This window comes from Centrocercus urophasianus, unplaced genomic scaffold (assembly GCF_019232065.1).
Source record: "Centrocercus urophasianus isolate 14NV4802_14NV808 unplaced genomic scaffold, USGS_Curo_1.0 seq_36, whole genome shotgun sequence".
NCBI classification, from domain to species: Eukaryota; Metazoa; Chordata; class Aves; order Galliformes; family Phasianidae; genus Centrocercus; species Centrocercus urophasianus.
Genome location: NW_024884933.1, coordinates 4,028,546 through 4,045,155, shown reverse-complemented (window position 1 = coordinate 4,045,155; position 16,610 = coordinate 4,028,546). Strand labels below are relative to the sequence as shown.

Here is a 16,610-nt window from a genome sequence, read left to right as displayed (position 1 = left end):
TCCAACACCATCATGGTGCTCAATCCAACACCATCATGGTGTTCAATGCAATACCAACATGGTACTCAATCCAACACCAACATGGTGCTCAATCCAACACCATCACGGTGTTCAATCCAACACCAACATGGTGCTCAATAACTCTCCACCAATGTGCTCAACCCATCACCACCGTGGTGCTCAGTCCTTTCACTTCTCAGCACACAAGTGAAGTCTGTGCATCCTTTCCCTTGAAACAGCCATCTGGTGGAGCTATGACCCATGTGCCCAAACTAGACATCCAGATGTGCTCTCCAAGGTGTGGGCAGCGCAGGATGCACTGGGAACAACCTCATGAGATGGGGATACGTAGCAGGAGGTCCCATGGCCTCCAAGTTGGGAGAACGCTCTCTAGGTTGCAAGAAGCTCCCACCCTCACCATGGGAATGTGACGGGCTCTTTTGCAGTGTTCCTGGCAAGCTTTGGCACGCTGTCTGCCATCCGCTACTTCCGACGGCAGGTCAGGGAAGGACGGCCCCGCAACTAGCCCCAGGATAGCACGTACCCAAGGACAGCTGAGGATGGGCACCTTGTTCTTGGGCAGCACGAGGAGCCCAGAGCCCAGCACTGAGACTTCTGAGGAGCCATCCCCAAAGGGGACAAGATGTCACGGGGAGCAGGATCCTTCCGGTGACAACACGGTAGGCGGTTTGTACCTGTGCCGGACAGGAGAGGAGCCTGGAGTGGGCCAGCTCTGTTCTTTCTTTGCACACTTCTTGCATATTTATGCTGCCTGCAAGGAGCAGGATTGGCACCCGACCTCCCTGTGGGGGTCACCCACTGGCAAAACACCGAGATGGAGAGCAAAAAGAACAAACAGAAAAAGTGCTTCATGTTCTACAAAAGGGATCGGGGCTGTGCACTGGGAAGAGCCCTGGCAAGGACAGGAGCGTGTCGGAGGGGGCACAGGGAGTGCACATGTGGCTCCGATGGGTGCCAGCCCTGGGGTCTGTTTGTTCCATGCTGCTCCTGTCCTGGAGACATGGAGTGGGAGGAGGAGGAGGAGGGTGAGTGTGACCTTGTGGGGGACGAAGGGGTGAGAGGCAAAAACAAAACGGTTCTGTGTCTGGTCACCCAAGAGCATTATTCATGAGGGTTTTCTGCTCTCACAAGTCTGTGAACAGCAGAAACGAGGAGTTGGGTAGGCACTTAGGGACCAGATCCACACAGGTACTGGGGAAATCTTCTCTAAAATCCCATGTGGGTCTTCCTAGGAGCTTTATAGGAGCAGCCCGATGCAACAAGGGGCAAGAAGAAGAGGTTCTGCTCTTCTTTTACAATACAGAGTGCCATGCATGGGTTGCACTGAAGACCTTAAGTGCAGAGCAGAGAGCACACAGTGCAATTATGCAGTGGGATACATATCAGCACGTGATGAGGGAGAGATACTGGCTCTGTGTAGACTGTGTAGGAGCTGTACGTTGGGTATGAGGAGTTGTGTGGAGGAAGAGAACAGACTAAATATGCTGGAAGCTTCCAATAAAGATCTATCTCCTTTAATACTTCGTGTGCACTCCCGTGTCTGCATGGTGAGCTCCTTCAGAGCCTGGGCTTTCCAGTGCTCACCTCTCTTAGCAGCCAGGTGAACCCGAGGTGCAAGTGGGAGCAGCCAGCAGCTCAGCATCTCAGTCCCACCACCACCATAGAAACGACCTTTTGGGTGCATCCTGGAGGCTTCGTGCGTGTCACCGAGGTGGGCGCAGTGCCACCCTGCCCTGCACGCAGCTCCCATGGCTGTCACCTCCTTGAAAAAGTCAGGCAGGTGCTGGCCTGCTTGCACCGTGTGCGCCGAGGGGGCAACGGCTCTGTGCTGCAATCTGCTTGGCCACAGCAGCTCCTTTTATATTTCAGTCACATCCCCTGTCATGAGATGAGAGCAAAGCTTCCTGCGGACATTTCTGTTAGGTCAGGGCTGTGTCATTGCCAGCAAGAGGGCTTCAGAGGGAGAGCTGGGAGCTGGAACGGCGCAGTGGGACCGTGCTGCTATTGCCACCTCCTGCTGTATCAGAGCAATGCCAGGAGGAGATATTTGAGTCTCACCCAGATGGAGCCCAGGAGCCAACACTGCAGCCATGCACCAGGGATGCAATTTAACCCAGTGCAGCTGGGGGGGCAGAGGGCTGCTGCTGAGGGTTGCAGTGCTGCAAGCAAGGCCGGGCAGCTTGCTGCAGGCGCATGGAGTGAATTGGAAAGCCCCTTCCTGAGACCCCCAGGACACGGGGGGAGAGTGAAGGCGAAGGGATGGCAAAGAGAGAACAACGCCTGCCAGAGGAAGGTGCGCTGTAATTGTAGGGCTCACAGTACCATTCCATTCTGAATAAATAGATCCTGTTGGTTATTAGCACACAGCTTCCCAACAAAAGGTAAACCTGGAACGACACGACGACAGCAGAAGACCCAACCCAACACACGCACCGCAGCACCGAGCCTCATCCACAGCTTCAACATTAAATACATCTCCGACTCAGCCACATGTACACATTAAATACATCAAATTCACTCAAACCTCGCAATGTAAACTTTGCTGGATACCTTCTGGAAAATACAGGTAAGTACAATGTAATACGTAGACATTCAAGTACAAAACGCTGCTGGGTTGCTTTGTGTGCACCAAAACAGAGATTTCATCGCTATGTTTGGTTTGCAGCCTCCGGAGGGGACAAAGGTTAAGAATTTGGAGCCTCAGGTAAAAAAGAAAACATTTGGGTTTGCTGCTGACCTCATATGTGCTGAGGGATCTGGCCAAGAGGCTGCAGAGCGATAGCACCCAGACTCTGTCCCCTGTTGTTTGTGCCCTGATCTCCCCAGGTGCCCCCAGATGCTGAGGGATGGGAGGAGGATGTGGCCCCCTTCCCCCATCCCCCCCTCGCAGTGGGAACCATTCTGGGATGTCCTTAACACTGCTCCCAGGGATCGCTGCGGATCCCTTTGCTTCCCACACCCACTGGGGTGGGAGAACAGAGCCCAGGGGTCATCCTGTGCCCGGTGAGACCTCTGTTCACACTTCATAGCAGGGTGCTGGGCTGTCTGGCTCCCTGCCCTCGGCGTCCCACAGGTTGTCATAGCTGAGCTCGCTCTGGAAGCTCTGCAGCTCAGCGTAGTCGTGGTACACTGCAGAGTCACGGTGCAGGCAGCCGCCTTCTGGCACATCGTAGGCACCCATGCCATCATCTGCAGGGAAACAGCACAGCCCTGAGAGTCCCTCCAAAGCAGCCTGATTCAGCTGCCTGCGGTCAGCGAGGAGGAGGGAAGGGCACAAATGAGGCCCTGCACTCCTCCTTCAGCCCTGCTCCAAAGACACCGATGAGGGACGTGGATGAGGCTGGAGATGGGGACGGAGAACCCAGCAGCACCCACAGGCCTCACCTGGTGGCTGCAGCAAGGGGCCCAGATGTTCCTCTGGCAGAGATGACACCTGGAAAGGAGGAGATGAACCGATTGGGATGGCACAGTGCTGCAGCCCTGGGGTACCCCATGCCCTCCCCACTCCCCAGGCTGCACCCACACAACGGGCTCCAACCCTGAGAGAGACAAATCAAGTTCCCAGCCCCTCCCAGGCGCTTACAGAACAGCACTGCAGGGCTGCTCCCTGCCCCTGGGCTGCACTGACAAACTCACGTTGGCAAGGTATGGAGCATCTGCAGGAAGCTGGGGGTGTCTCTGTGCCCCGAGCACCTCCATCCAGTGCCTGCCAGGCAGGGGCTGGGCAATCTTCTGACACTGCAGGACCTAAACAGAGCAAATGGCAGAGCTGATGCCCATCATCGAGGCCCCCCACCAGATTGCTTCCCTACGGCAGCAGTCAGAGCTGCTATTTCCATAAGCATCACAGTGAGGAAAACAGAAGGAATCGGAGAGGAGGAAACCTTACGTTGCTCATTTCCAGCTGTGCTGGGGGGTCCGTGGGGCGATGCGGTGTGCTATAGGTGCAGTAGGGCTCACTGTACAGTGCAGGCAGGATGGGGTGCTGGGAGATGAGGCTGCACGGTGCCTGTTCCACATCCTGCGTGCCTGGACGACATCTGCCTTTGGGCTTCTTGGTGCTGCTGCCCCTCTGCAGCTCCTGCACAGGCAGCACGGTGCTTGGCCAGTTGGTGTGGGGTAGGCACTGCAAAAAGGCAAAGCTGGCTCTTTTCCATCAGCCTGGACCCACATGTAAGCAATGCATGGTCACCGCCTCGCTTGGGTGCTCCACCTGCTCCCTTCCCACTAATTTCCTGGGACTTGGGCATGGCTTTCACTCACATGGAGAGGTTGGGAATAACCAGGGCTGTGTGGCTCCTCCAGCAGCATGAAGGACTGAGCGTCGTGCAGCGAGCCGCTGTGCTGGGACAGGTGTGTCAGGGTGTTGGTCCCTTTCCCTCCAGATGCCCAAGAGTTGGTGCGGCCATCGGAGGCCAGTGAGCCTCTCCCACTGCCAGCAAACTGCAGGGGAAGAGAAAAAGTTTGCATCAGAGCAACCTGAGCATCCCAACACCCTGCATTGACATGTGCTGCTCCATAGGGCTGAGCATCCTACAGATGGAGCTCCCTAGGGCTGAGCATCCCACGGATAGAGAACCCCAGCTCTGAGCATCCTACAGATGGAGCTCCCTTGGGCTGAGATACCTATGGATGGGGCTAAAGCTTCACAGTCCAGCTCAGCCTGGGCTCTTGCATCAGGGCCACCCATCCCCATCCCCACTGGATTTATACTGGTTTCCACACAAATCCTCAACAGCTGTTACCTGGCTGAGGTGTGGCAGCTTTGATCCTGAGAAACTCTCTGATCCGGACAAGGAGGAGTCAGCATTTCGAAACTGGGCAGTTTTGAGGCAGTAGAGCCACTCCTGGTAATCCTCATAGCTGCGGCAGATGACGCGGATGGAGTTGATCAGCCGGCCTGCGAGACAGCATCACGCGGGGCTGCTGCTGGGCTGCAGCCCACAGTGCCTCCCCCAGGAACCCATGGTCGTTCCCATACCCATTCCCCATACCTTATCTCCATCCCCATCCCCACACTGCATCTCCATACCCCATTCCCCTTTAGCCATCCCCACACCCTATTCCCATCCCTCAACTCCATCCCCCATTCCCCATCCCCACCCCCGTTGCCGTCCCATTCCCCATCCCCACACACCATACACCATCCCCATATCTCATCCCCAGGCACCAGATCCCTACACCACCACGGGACAGGAGGATCCCAGCCCAAATCCAGATTGCATCCAGCGCAGCCCTAAATATGTACCTTCTATTAAAAATGAGGTTTTCTCATTCTCTTCAAACAACACCTGGATGGCATTGAGTGGCAGCTCGCCCTGTTGGGGATAGAAAAAAATCACTGTCTCTTTTCTAGCCCTCTCGGCAACATTTTCCCACCTTTTAGCAGCTGATGTCTCCAAAACACTGCACAAGCGTTGTCCCCACAGAAGCTGACCTGCTGGCTGGGATTTCCAGGAGAAAGAATTCCTGGAAGCCAGGAATCTCCCCTCCATACCCTGCAAAGCCTCACAAAGACAGGGCTGAGCCCCATGGGTGCCAGCAGCTGAAACGTGAGACCTGGGCTGTAGGGCACACACTTGTGGCTGCCACTCCGGTGGCACACATGGCAGAGGCTGAAGCGCTCTGTCCCCAACTCGTCCTCAGTGCTGAGCACAATGCAATCATTGCACGCACGTCCACAATGGCATTGCACAGCCATGGAGGTGGGTTGGTGCTGAGGGAGGGATGACAAACTCCTGCAGTATTTTTCCTGCGTAGGAAAGCCATTTATGGTCCGAGCAGTGCAGACCTTGGGAGGAAAAACTAAAGCAGCGCTCTGTGACTCAGTTTTCCCTTGTTGCTGCCGTAAGAAATGGACTTTGGTGCTGCCACGCATGGGCGGGGGCTGGCGTGGGGCAGGCACAGAGCATCCCTTGCAAACAGCCCTTCTGAGCATGGCAACCCCCAAAACCATCAAGGAGAAGGGCCAGACTCTTTTCACATCGATGTGAGGGCTCAGCAGGCTTGTAGAAGCACCGGGAGAAGGCTGCTGTGCCCCAGCATGCCCGTGGAAGAGCCGGTTCACGGGGAATCCCCTGCAGCCCCGCACCGTGGGAAGGCAGCACAGTGAAGGATGGGGAAGACAAATCCAGTTTAAGGTTTCAAAAGAGATGAGTTCATCCAGGAGCCCAACCCAAGGCCTCCTCGCGCAGCGTCCTCTTCCCAGGGGCTGCCGACAACGCGCTCCCGAAAACAAGCTCAGCCCGAGGTGTGGCACAGGAAAACACCCAGGCGGGTGTTCAGGGAGAGCTCTCATGGTGCATGGCCCTGCTCCAGCCCGTGGATGCTCCACGCAGCTCTTCCCACTCCAATTAAAAGCAGCCTGCACGCCGCAGGGCATGGCATGGATGTGGTGACACAGCATCCTGGCGCTGCGCACCTGTCGGTTGGGCACCGCGCTGCTTTTTTCTCTGCTCAAACCTGAAAAAAACAGCCTTGGAGTGCACGTGGCTTCTTGACAGCCCTTGGAGTGATGCCTGAGATGTTGGCTCGGGGGGCCATTCGCACTGCAGGTGATACAGGTGCAGCCCCCATACCATGCATGCTGCCTGGGTGCTGCTGACTTTCACCTCCTCCTCCCTGCATCGCAGTGCTCGGCAGCCAGCTCCTTTCCCGCAGGGCTTTGTAGGAGGGCAAGGTGTTTCTCATGGGAAGAGGGCTTGCAACACCCCGCTGCTGTTCACCTGCCAGCTGGCGAGGGAGGCAGAGCCCTTGCCAAGAGGAGGAGGGGAGCCAGGTAGAGGGAACAAAGAGCCGAAGCCGTGCTGTGGGTTGGGGAGGGAAAAGAGAGATGCTGGAGGATGAATGTACCTTAAAGTAGAGGCCGTTGTGTTCTTCAGACACAATCACCAGCGTGGAGGGGTACAGCACCAGCAGGCGCTCGTGCTGCTCCTAGAGAAGGAAAAGAGCAGTGCTGAGCCCAGGGACAGTGCTCTCCTGCTCCATCCCCAGACACTGCAGCTGGGCCAGCAGAGTGGGGATGAGCACTGCCCCACGATGTGCATTGACGGGCTCTTCAGGGACACCACGGTGGTCCTACCTGGAAAGGCAGGTGCTGGAGCTTCACTTTGGAAACGCAGAGGACGTCACCGAGGGATTCCCGCTGGGTCCCCCTCCACTCCTGGACAGGCATGTTCTGCACCGACCACCGCAGCTCTTCCTTCCCCACCGAGCTCTGCTTCCAGTCATCCTAGAGATGGACCAAAGCAGAGATGTGCCCTCCCCTTTGAAATGCTCATCGAGCTCCGGATGTTGGGTATTGGATATTGAGAATTTCCCCAGACCCAACCCAAGGTGCTGCAAGAGGTGATGGGGGAGCAGTGTGCTGCAGAGCACAGCATCACCCAGCACTGAGCCCCTGCATCCCAGCCCCAAGCACCAACCTGAGCAATGAAGGGCAAGCCCAGGTTCCCTCCGTTCAGGTGGATCTGCTTCTCCAGGTGATAGAGCCACTGCTTCAGCTCCGGCTCCGTGGGGCAGAACACAATCAGAGGGTTCAGCAATGGACCTGGGTGTTGGAGAGACGAGATGTGTTGAGCTATGCAGCATCAAAGGGCACCACATGCTTCTCAGCTTTGCTTCGGCTGTAAATGTATAGACCAACCACTTCCCCGTGTATGTATTCATTGCTGCACCAGTGCCAGACAAGCTGCAGTGCAAGTGAAGGCTCACACCCCCTGCTACTCACTGCAGAGACACTCTAATGACGTTAATCATCACTTCTGGCAGGCTGCAGGATGGATGTTGGGATTAATAATTGACCAGTGATCTCAGGTTATAGCAAACTCGGTGAGATGGGGATTTGTGGGGCTCGGAAGGAGTCAGATAAGCGAGCGCACGGGATAAACACGGTACTTTGCCCTTTGTGGAGCCCTTCATCTCATGAGACCTGTGTTAGTTATGAAGATCAGGTAATTAAGACTTTGAAACACCTCTGGCTTGTCAGAAATGCACTGACACAAAGACAGCAGGTGGGAGGGGGGAAGCTGGGGCAGAGCGGCTGCCCCTGCGTCACTCCGCTCAGCTCCATCTCACTGGTTGGGTACGAGGAGTTATGCAGGTCCAGGGCTCACCCCTCTTCCCTGCCTTGGTTTCCTCGTCTTTGCAATGGGGATCAAGAGATCCCGTGCACAGTAGGGAGTCAAGGTGCTAATAGCATTACCCAGGAACTTGGGTGGCTATGGGTGTTTACCATGGCCCTGCAGAGCAGCAGCAATGACACAGCCGTGCTGAGCAACCTGTGCCAGCCTCGTGCTCCGTCCCACAGCCCCATCCTTCCTCTTTCTGCAGGAAGGCTTTGGGCCATCTCTGAGCCAGGCTGGGCTGCTCGCAGTCCCACCAGCAGCTGGACCACAAACCCAAGGCATAGCAACATTATTAGCATCTCCTTTTCACTATCTCTGGGTGGCCGTGGCATGGCTTTTTCTTCCTTGGCTCTGCATCTTTCCAGCAATCCTTCCTTATTTCTGTGCACTCCAGGCTCTAACTACCACCCCTGGGGCCTTGGGGCTGCTGTAACTCAGCAAAGAAGCCTCTGGCCACACTGCAGACAGCTCATTATCCCTTGTATAAGCAAGGCGAGCAGTTGGAAAGCCTAAAAACTCTTGAAGGCAGCAGCGCTGACAGGGGAGTCCCCACTCAACCCTTTCCCTGCCCGCAGCCTTGGGCATCCCTACCAGCTAAGGATGCAGAGCATCAGTTCCCTGCCTCCTCTCCCCACAGTGTGGTTTTCCACTTTGTCACCATGGGGCAGCTGTGGTTTTACCCACAGCCTCTCAAACCCTGGGGCACAGACCTGTGATGCGGAAGGCGTGCTGCTCCTCCTGCCCCGCGCTCCTCCTGCTCTCCACCTCACAGACATTCAGCTCTTTCAAAGGCAGCAGGCCCTGCGTGGGAAGGAGACACTGCCATTATTGGGGCAGCCCACAACAAAGAATGCCCCTTTTCCCATAGGTTGGGCTGCCAACAGCTGGAAACATCTGAGCCTTCCATCCAGAGCTGCTTCCAGATCTTGGAGAAAACCTCAGCAAAACCAAACACAGGAATATGGGAATAGCACAAAGCAGAACTGAGCTGCTCTCTTCCCATACCCCAACCCTTCACACACAGTGCACAGGAATGATGACAAGCATGTGCTCCCATCTGGGGCTCTCGGAACAGGGGCTGTGAAAGATGCTAATTGCTGTGATGTCTTGGGGCCACTGCTGGCACATTTAATTCCTTCTTAATTCCTTTAGGATTAATAATCCAAGGGGCTGTTTGTAAAGCAGGTGGGGGATTGGTGATGGTGTTTGCATTCTGCTGTGTGTCTGATGGCTGGCTTGCTGCGCGAGTCAAGAGAGCACATCGTCATATTGCATTAACCTCAAGTGACCTAGAAGACAATAAATCATTTCTAAAGGGGATAAGTTTCCCCAACATCCACAAAGCAGCCATGCTTGGTTGTTGTTACTCACTCCTGCAGAGGGAGAACGCATTCAGGGTCGGTTTTGGCTGCGATTTTTCGGCTGCATGTGCACAATAGCCTTTAATGAACCCACATCACCAAAGGTTGCTGGTAGAGGCCCATCCCATCTTGGCCATCCCACCCAATGCCCCCAGTTTGGCCGTGCTGCCCCTTGGAGGTTGCCCTACCTGGTAGTTGAGCCCATTGGAGCCCACGGACTGGAAGTAGAGGTGAGACTGGAAGAGCTCCAGGTAGCAATCATTGACCTCCTGCAGAAAACACGTTTGGGGTTTCTGACAAACGTCTGCCACAGCTGTAGGTCCCATTGCCCAGCATTTCTCCCCACATCCCAGCCCTGCAGGGTCAGGCTGTGAATTACCTGGCAGTGCTGAAACTTGAATTTGACCTTGGAATAATAGATGATTTTCCCCAGGTTCCTGACGACCGTTTTCCTCCGTCCCTTCTTGAATAGGCTGGGGAACCTCTGGTCCAGGTTTTCCTTCTGGTTTTCTTGGTTCTGAATGCTCTGTACCAAAGATTGGGGATAAACAAGTCAGAGGTGGGATGTGGGATGGATGGAGGAGGTGTCCCCCAGCACAGCACTCTGCATCTGCTCTGGATTTGGGGTCTCTGCGCTGAAATCAGCTTTGAGCTCAGCTGGCAGAGATGGGGATGTGTGCAGTGGGGGAGACGGGAGCTGTAGGGATGTTTTCTATGGTGGGAAAGGGAGTGTGCAGAAGCGTATTTAGGGTTTCCCAACCCTGACCTCTTGCCATCCTGACCCAATTGACTGGGACAAGAACCAAGCAAGGCTAAGACAGTGCAGTTTGCCTTCCAGGCCAGGGGTTTCCCATGTTTCCTGAGCTCTGGTTCGATGGAAATTCCTTCCTTGTGCAACGGCACAAACCCACGCCCCTATTGCACTCCACTGCCTGCAGCCCATGGGGTATTGCACACAGGCTCAGAGATACTCATTGCCAAGCAGAAGAGAGAGGATAAGAGCCACGAGCTCACCCTCAACCAGGCTGCAAGCCTGAGAGGGACCTTTTTTACCCCTTTACATGGGATATTTCCTCCCATGTCGAGGCGGGAGGGCTGCGGTGGTGACATGTTGAAGCAGCATTTCCAGGCACGCAGCAGGGAGCCGGGGGACAGCACAGAGACAGCAGCTGCGCCCCGTGATGAATGCAGAGCCAGCAGCACAAGCTCACCCCTGTGGGCCCCAGTGACTCACCCCAGTGGAATGGCACCAACCCCAGCCATCCCTGGTGCTCAGCAGCTCACAGGACCCTCATACCTGCAGAGCTGAGCTCCTTTTGCACCCACAGAGATCTCTGAAATCTCCTCCAGGTGCAGCTGAGCCCTTTGCTGCTGCGGTCTCCCTCCCAGTTCCACGCAGTGCCATGCACACACATCCGAGCCGTGGGGAGCTGCAGGCTGCCTGGTGATGCTCTCACCAGAGGCAATTAATGTCTGCTCCTGTGCTTCCCAGGCTCAAACCTCAGCACCCACAGGGCCCGGTGACTCAGTTTTTTTTCCCTCCACACCATCACCATCTGCCCTTGGAGAAGCCTGGAGCCAGCTCTTGTGTTTCCAGCTGCAGCCCGGGGTCAGGGCTGGAGGGGGCAGGGGAGCAGCTCTGACCCTGCATGGCCGGTGGGCAAAGGGAGGGATTGGGATTTTTCTCTCTTGAGAAAGATGTAATTGAGAAGGGCTTCCAAGCGCCAGCGGTCTTATCAGCACCGATCAGGTCTTTTGGTCAGGCAGGAAGAAGTGGGACAGCTCAGGTCAATTTTTTACCAGGCGGGGCTCTGTGTTTTTCTCCCATTTCTGCTCCACACGGGCTGCAGGCAGCACGGATCCCAGGCGAGCAGCTTTCTCCCAGGGCTCTGCAAGCAGTGCCAACCCCGACACCTCCTTGCCCTCCCCACATCTCCGCTGCTCATCCCGCAGGTAGAGCCGGTTGCTGATTAACCTGCCCGTACCCTGCAGCCCCCGCTGACTCCCCGCTGAATCACCCTGCAGGAAGGGCTCAGTCCCTCGCACAGTTACCCAAAGCCAGAGCTGTGCTCCGGGCAATATCCTTCCCCTGAGGATTTGCTGTGGCTGGGAGGGGTGGGAAGCAAAGGGAAGGGTGGGGTGTGGGAGCTGCACAAGGATGCTAGCGGTGGTGGGGTGGGAGCAGGGACTGGGGGATGCCCCCAGCACTGTGCACGCAGCTAGACTGACTCCATCACCTCCCAGATGGAGGTGTCCCATCACAGATGGTGCCGAGTTCCACTCAGGATGTCCCTCGTAGCACCATGCCTCAGTTTCCCCCTTTCCCCACATTCACGTGGCTCAATTGCCCTACAGCAGCACGCACTCAGCGCCGCCCCATCCGCAGCCCTGGACCACCCCGAGGTCCTGGGCAAACACACAGTGCAGCGTTCCCCGAGCACTGCTGGGATGCAGCCATATGGCCACGGGGCTGCTACGTGCCCGGGGCAGACCTGCCCTTCCTGATTATCTTCCCAGCTCTCATTGCTAAGACGCTGCCTGCTCCGTCTCATTCCAGCGTGGGAATGAATCATCCTACCTTTGAGTGTTCGCTCGCATTTTCCCTTCCTACCCAGAAACAAAGAACTGAGAACAGCGATGATGTTCCCACCACACTGCACTCCCCCCGAATCACACACGTAGAGATGCAGCATGTCCTTATCCCCCCCTCCCGTGGGGATCCCAAGCACAGGGCTCACCCCTGAGCTGCCCTGCCGTGCAGCCTGGTGCACCTTTGGCCCTGGGATGGGTGGGAATGCAGCCTGTGGGGCAGGATGTGCTGGTACTTGCCTTCCCAGGGATGTACTGCAGGATTTTGTCTGTCGTTGTATCCCTCTCCCCATCGCCGTCTATGCTGAAGAAGTTGGGCAGCTTTTTCTTGCCATTTTGCCTATGGGGCAGGGGAAGAAACGGCACAGATCTGAGCTGATGCAGAGCGAGTTCTGCTCAGAAAAAAAGGGAACTTGGAAAGCTCTGTGAGCAGTTTGCTGTGGGCTTTCTAATCACCCCAGCCCAGCACTGAGCTGATAACCGCCTGGAATGATTACAGCGGGTTTTGTGCTGCACCTGTTGGTGTTTCTTTGTTTTATTTTCCATTTCTTCACATCACCAAATGTTCTCAGCTGAGCCCGGTAGCAGCGATGTCTTATTGCAATGTGCCACCTCCTGCCCCACTGTGAGACCCTCAGGGCAGAGCTGCATGTGCACACGCACACACACATGCATGCATGCATGCACACCACTGGTGTTATGGGGTCTTTGTGGTTTTCCTCTCTTCCCTTCCACCCCCAGCAGAGCCCCCCTGGTACAGCACACAAGGAGCCCCATCTGGGGCTGCAGTACCACCCTGCAGAGGTGTCTGCTTCCCATGGGGGCACAGCAAGGGTCAGGCTGAGTGCCAGGGTTTGGGGTTTTCCTTCTAAAGGGATAGGGATGGGTGGGATGGGTACACTGGGTTAGGGTGAGGGTGAGAGTTAGGGTTAGGTTTGGTTAAGGTTACCGTTAGGATTATGGCCAGTAACCGTATGGTTAGGGTTACCACCGGGGTTATGGTTAGGGTTACTGTTAAGGTTAGGGTTAGGATTAGGGTTAGGGCTACGTACAGGGTTATGGTTAGAGTTAGGGCAGCACAAATAAAATGCAAAACAAAGGAATGCTGAGCGCTCAGCTCTGTGCCCCACGGTGGGGAGGTGATATTTCCCAACTCCAGCGAAATAAATCACGCTGTTCCTCAGGGCAGTGTGGCTGCAGCACTCCAGCACAGCACCACGATCCCCCCCCAAGGCGCCTCCAGCTGCCGTGGCACCACTCCAAACCCCCCAAACCTCCCATGTGCTGGTGGAACACTCTTTGGGATTCCCAAGAAGAACTCAGCGCCGACCCCGTTCCCAACGAAAGCATTCGTACTCACTCTTTCTTCAGAGAAGGTTTCCTCCTGAAGGAGTGCCGGAACCCCCCAGGCGCCTGCGGGACGCACGCAATGTTCCCCATTCCAGCAGCCCAGGAGCACTGGGAGCACTGGGAGCACTGGGAGCAGAAGCAGAGCGTGTGTCACGCAGCCATGCCCCGCTTCCGTCTGTCGGCACTGACTTGTGGGTGTGAGCCGGCAGCAAACAGACTTTTGGCCCAGGGCTCTCACCGGCTGCTTCTCCTCCGCCCCGTGTAGGGCCGGGACGTTTGGGGAGGGGCTGCGTCCCAGGGCTGAGCCCAGCTCACCGCAGAGGATAGGGCTGAAGAAATGGCCCGGGAACATTCTTCTTCCAGGGAGTCGATGGTGGCTGGAAGGGGAAAGGGATGAGGAAAGAGGTGGTGACGACGCGGAGTCGCTGATGATGGTGTGAAAGGTGGATGCAGAATGAGTATCCTTGTCCTGCTGATTGAGAAAAGAAAAAAAAGCTGGGCTGGGTGGTCACAGCAAATAGGGAAACTCCATAGTATTATGAATCAAACCCAAAGCACGCAGACAGCTCACGGCTGAGGGTTCTGCGAGGAGATTCTTGGGTTGTGGCTGTTTACTTGCAGCATTTGGCACGGAAGGAGTTAATGGGGACAGTGCTATCTTGGTGGGTGAAGAAGGCCCCTGCGGCAGTGAGGGGTTTGCAGGGTGCAGGTTTTGTCCCTGCAGAGTCACAGACCTGCAATAACCCAGCAGAGCAGCAGCAAAGGCAGATGCTGAGAAAGGCGATTTAAGCCCAAAGCAGCGTGTGTGTTTTGAACAGGAAGGTTCATTCCATGCTGGAACACCTCCCAGGTTATGATGGATTCTCTGACATGGGGTTTTAAGACCGGGAGAGGATGTTTTGCTTGCAGGGATGTTTGAACCATGCTGGGATTGGCTCTGTGAGGCCATAGGGACACGCTGGGGTTGTTGGACTCCGTTTGCACCCACCTTGTGTTGGAGCTGAACAAGAGCAGCACATCCCACAGCGCCAATCCCGCAGCTGGGGAGGGGGCTGCTAAGAGCAGAACATCTGCCAAAGGCTCCTGCACCTTCCACTTTTAAATCAGCCCTTTCTCCCACTCCTTGCATAACTCATTAACCCTTTGTGGCCAGGTAAAACCGTGGGACACCCCCTGCCCCCTGCAGGAGCCCCATATATCTTATGGCCGGGCACTTCTGCACACCCTGCACAGCCAAATGCTGGCGACTCCTGGCAGCCACCGAAGCTCACAGCCGATGGCAACAACTGGGATTTGGTCAGGGAAGGTCTGATTTCTGCTAAGAGCCGTGGCTAACACGCTCAGCACCGTGACCAGAAACGTGCTGTTCCTCCACCGTGTTTGCTGGGCTCCAGACCTCGGAAAGACTTTTACAGTTATTTATAGAAGCCCGAAAGAGAAGCAGGAGCCTGGGGAGCAGACAGAAAGAGGACACGGCCGGGCTGCAGCCAAGCCAGTGTGACAGCACAGGGCTCTGCTGCAGGGCTGGGAGTGTGTGCACAGGAAAGTCCCCCCTCGGGCCCCACGGATGCGGTTACCCCTTGCCATGCAGCTCCACGCTGCCCTTTTCACCCCCTGCTCCCATGAAAGGGGTCTGGCACTCCCCCCAGCCAGCAGTGAGTGGCAGCAGCTCATGAAGGCAGATCCGAGCCCTCTCCTCCCGCCCCGGTGACAGCTGGAGGAAAGGAGGATGTTTCCCGTCTGGTTTTTATTTCCACGGCAGGGAAAGCTGTCAGCAGTGCTGGAGGCTCCTGAGGAGCCCAGGCTGGGATTTAAAGGCTGAGAGAGGTGTAAATCACTCTGCCTCCAAAGCCCCCATGCCTCGAGCTGGGTTTGTCCCAATGAGCTCCAGCAGGACCCCCTCCCCTTGCTTTGTCTTCCCAGCAGTGCTGTCTGAGTCCGCCAGGGCAGTGCAAAAGAAGGATGCAAAAGGCAGGATCCTGTATTCAAGAAAACGTCTTTATTGTACACGTTGGCTTTGTATTGCTTGTATCCCCTCCCCGATCCCACGTAGTGCAAAAAATTCCTTGAAACGGAGTTCCACATAAATAAGTAGGGTAACTTACAGAGAAACCAAAGTGACGACGGTTGGACGTGGACACGGCGGGTCTGCTAGCGGCGAGGGGCGAGCTGTGCCCATAATGGGGTCAGCACTGCCAGCCACAGCGGGACCCCTGGGGGACACAGAGGGAGCCCCCCGCCCAGGGGGACGGAGCTCACATGGGAAACAGCACATCTGGGGACGATTTGGGGTGAGACAGCACTCAGTGAGGACGGCAGAGGAGCCGCGGAGAGCTGGCGGTTCTCCTCCCCACGCAGGGACGGACACAGACGGACGCACGGCCCCGCTGAGGTCGTGCAGCACCAGAAGCAATCCCGACCCCGGTGTCAACCCGGGGGCAGGTGCCGACACCTCGTGTCCACACAGTGCGGGTCGGTGTGCTCCGATTTCTCCCTTTCCTTCCTTCGTTTCCCACAGAGGAAAGCAGCGAGCACCTGCATAGTTAGGACGTGGGGCGCGGGAGGCTCCCCAGGTTTCTGTTTTGCAGAACAGCCTCGGGGCTGGTATTGCTCAGGACCCAAGCGGTGGGTGACAGAGGTGATGCTGCCCGTGCTGCTGATCCCCAGAGGAAGGACAGCATCGCCGTTGCTGAAGGTTCCCACCACCCTTCTTCCGTTCCTCTCGTTGGCCTCAGCAGCAGCATCTCCTTCGCAGAGGATCCTGGAGCTGCTGGCTGCAGGAGTCCAGCAGCATTACACTCCTCGTGTTGCTTACAGGGATGGTATGAAAAGAGGCGAGACCTCTCTCATGCACGCACACACACCCATGTACATGCACACTGTGTCCATTTCACCCATGTCAGGGTTAATTTGAACTAAACTGGGGGGTCCTTGGCTCATCCCAAACTCAGCTTTCACCCCAAGGAGCGGAGAAAGCAGGGAACCCCTATTGAAATTTTAGGCCAAATGCCATCACTGTGCAGATGGGGTGGACTTGATGATCTCAGCAGTCTTTCCAACCTTAGCGACTCTATGATTACGAGCCTACAGGTAAAATATGAACTCTGTAAACGGGAAATGAGGAGTGTGGGAACGAGGAGAAAGGCATCAGCCTGAAACAAAC

The 16,610-nt window shown here is 56.1% G+C and overlaps 2 protein-coding genes across 2 annotated transcripts in view; one reads left to right on the top strand and one right to left on the bottom strand.

Annotated features, from left to right (window-relative positions):
• The window catches only part of PERM1 (PPARGC1 and ESRR induced regulator, muscle 1), a 4,176-nt gene extending 3,243 nt beyond the window's left edge, over positions 1–933 (top strand). Inside the window, 1 exon segment of the mRNA XM_042831713.1 lies at positions 447–933. Coding sequence (XP_042687647.1) covers positions 447–526 — 80 coding nt within the window. The 3' untranslated portion in view covers positions 527–933.
• A 1,369-nt stretch (positions 934–2,302) lies between these two features.
• Positions 2,303–13,630, bottom strand: PLEKHN1 (pleckstrin homology domain containing N1). The gene is made up of 15 exons (XM_042831786.1): positions 13,458–13,630; positions 12,338–12,437; positions 9,888–10,034; positions 9,697–9,777; positions 8,858–8,948; positions 7,446–7,570; positions 7,103–7,252; positions 6,874–6,954; positions 5,270–5,339; positions 4,767–4,921; positions 4,285–4,464; positions 3,911–4,147; positions 3,658–3,768; positions 3,406–3,454; positions 2,303–3,210 (listed from the first exon to the last, which is right to left on the bottom strand). The coding sequence occupies exons 1-15, from the start codon at positions 13,535–13,537 to the stop codon at positions 3,038–3,040; spliced, it is 1,830 nt and encodes a 609-aa protein (XP_042687720.1). The 5' UTR covers positions 13,538–13,630; the 3' UTR covers positions 2,303–3,037.
• Between the last annotated feature and the right edge of the window lie 2,980 nt (positions 13,631–16,610).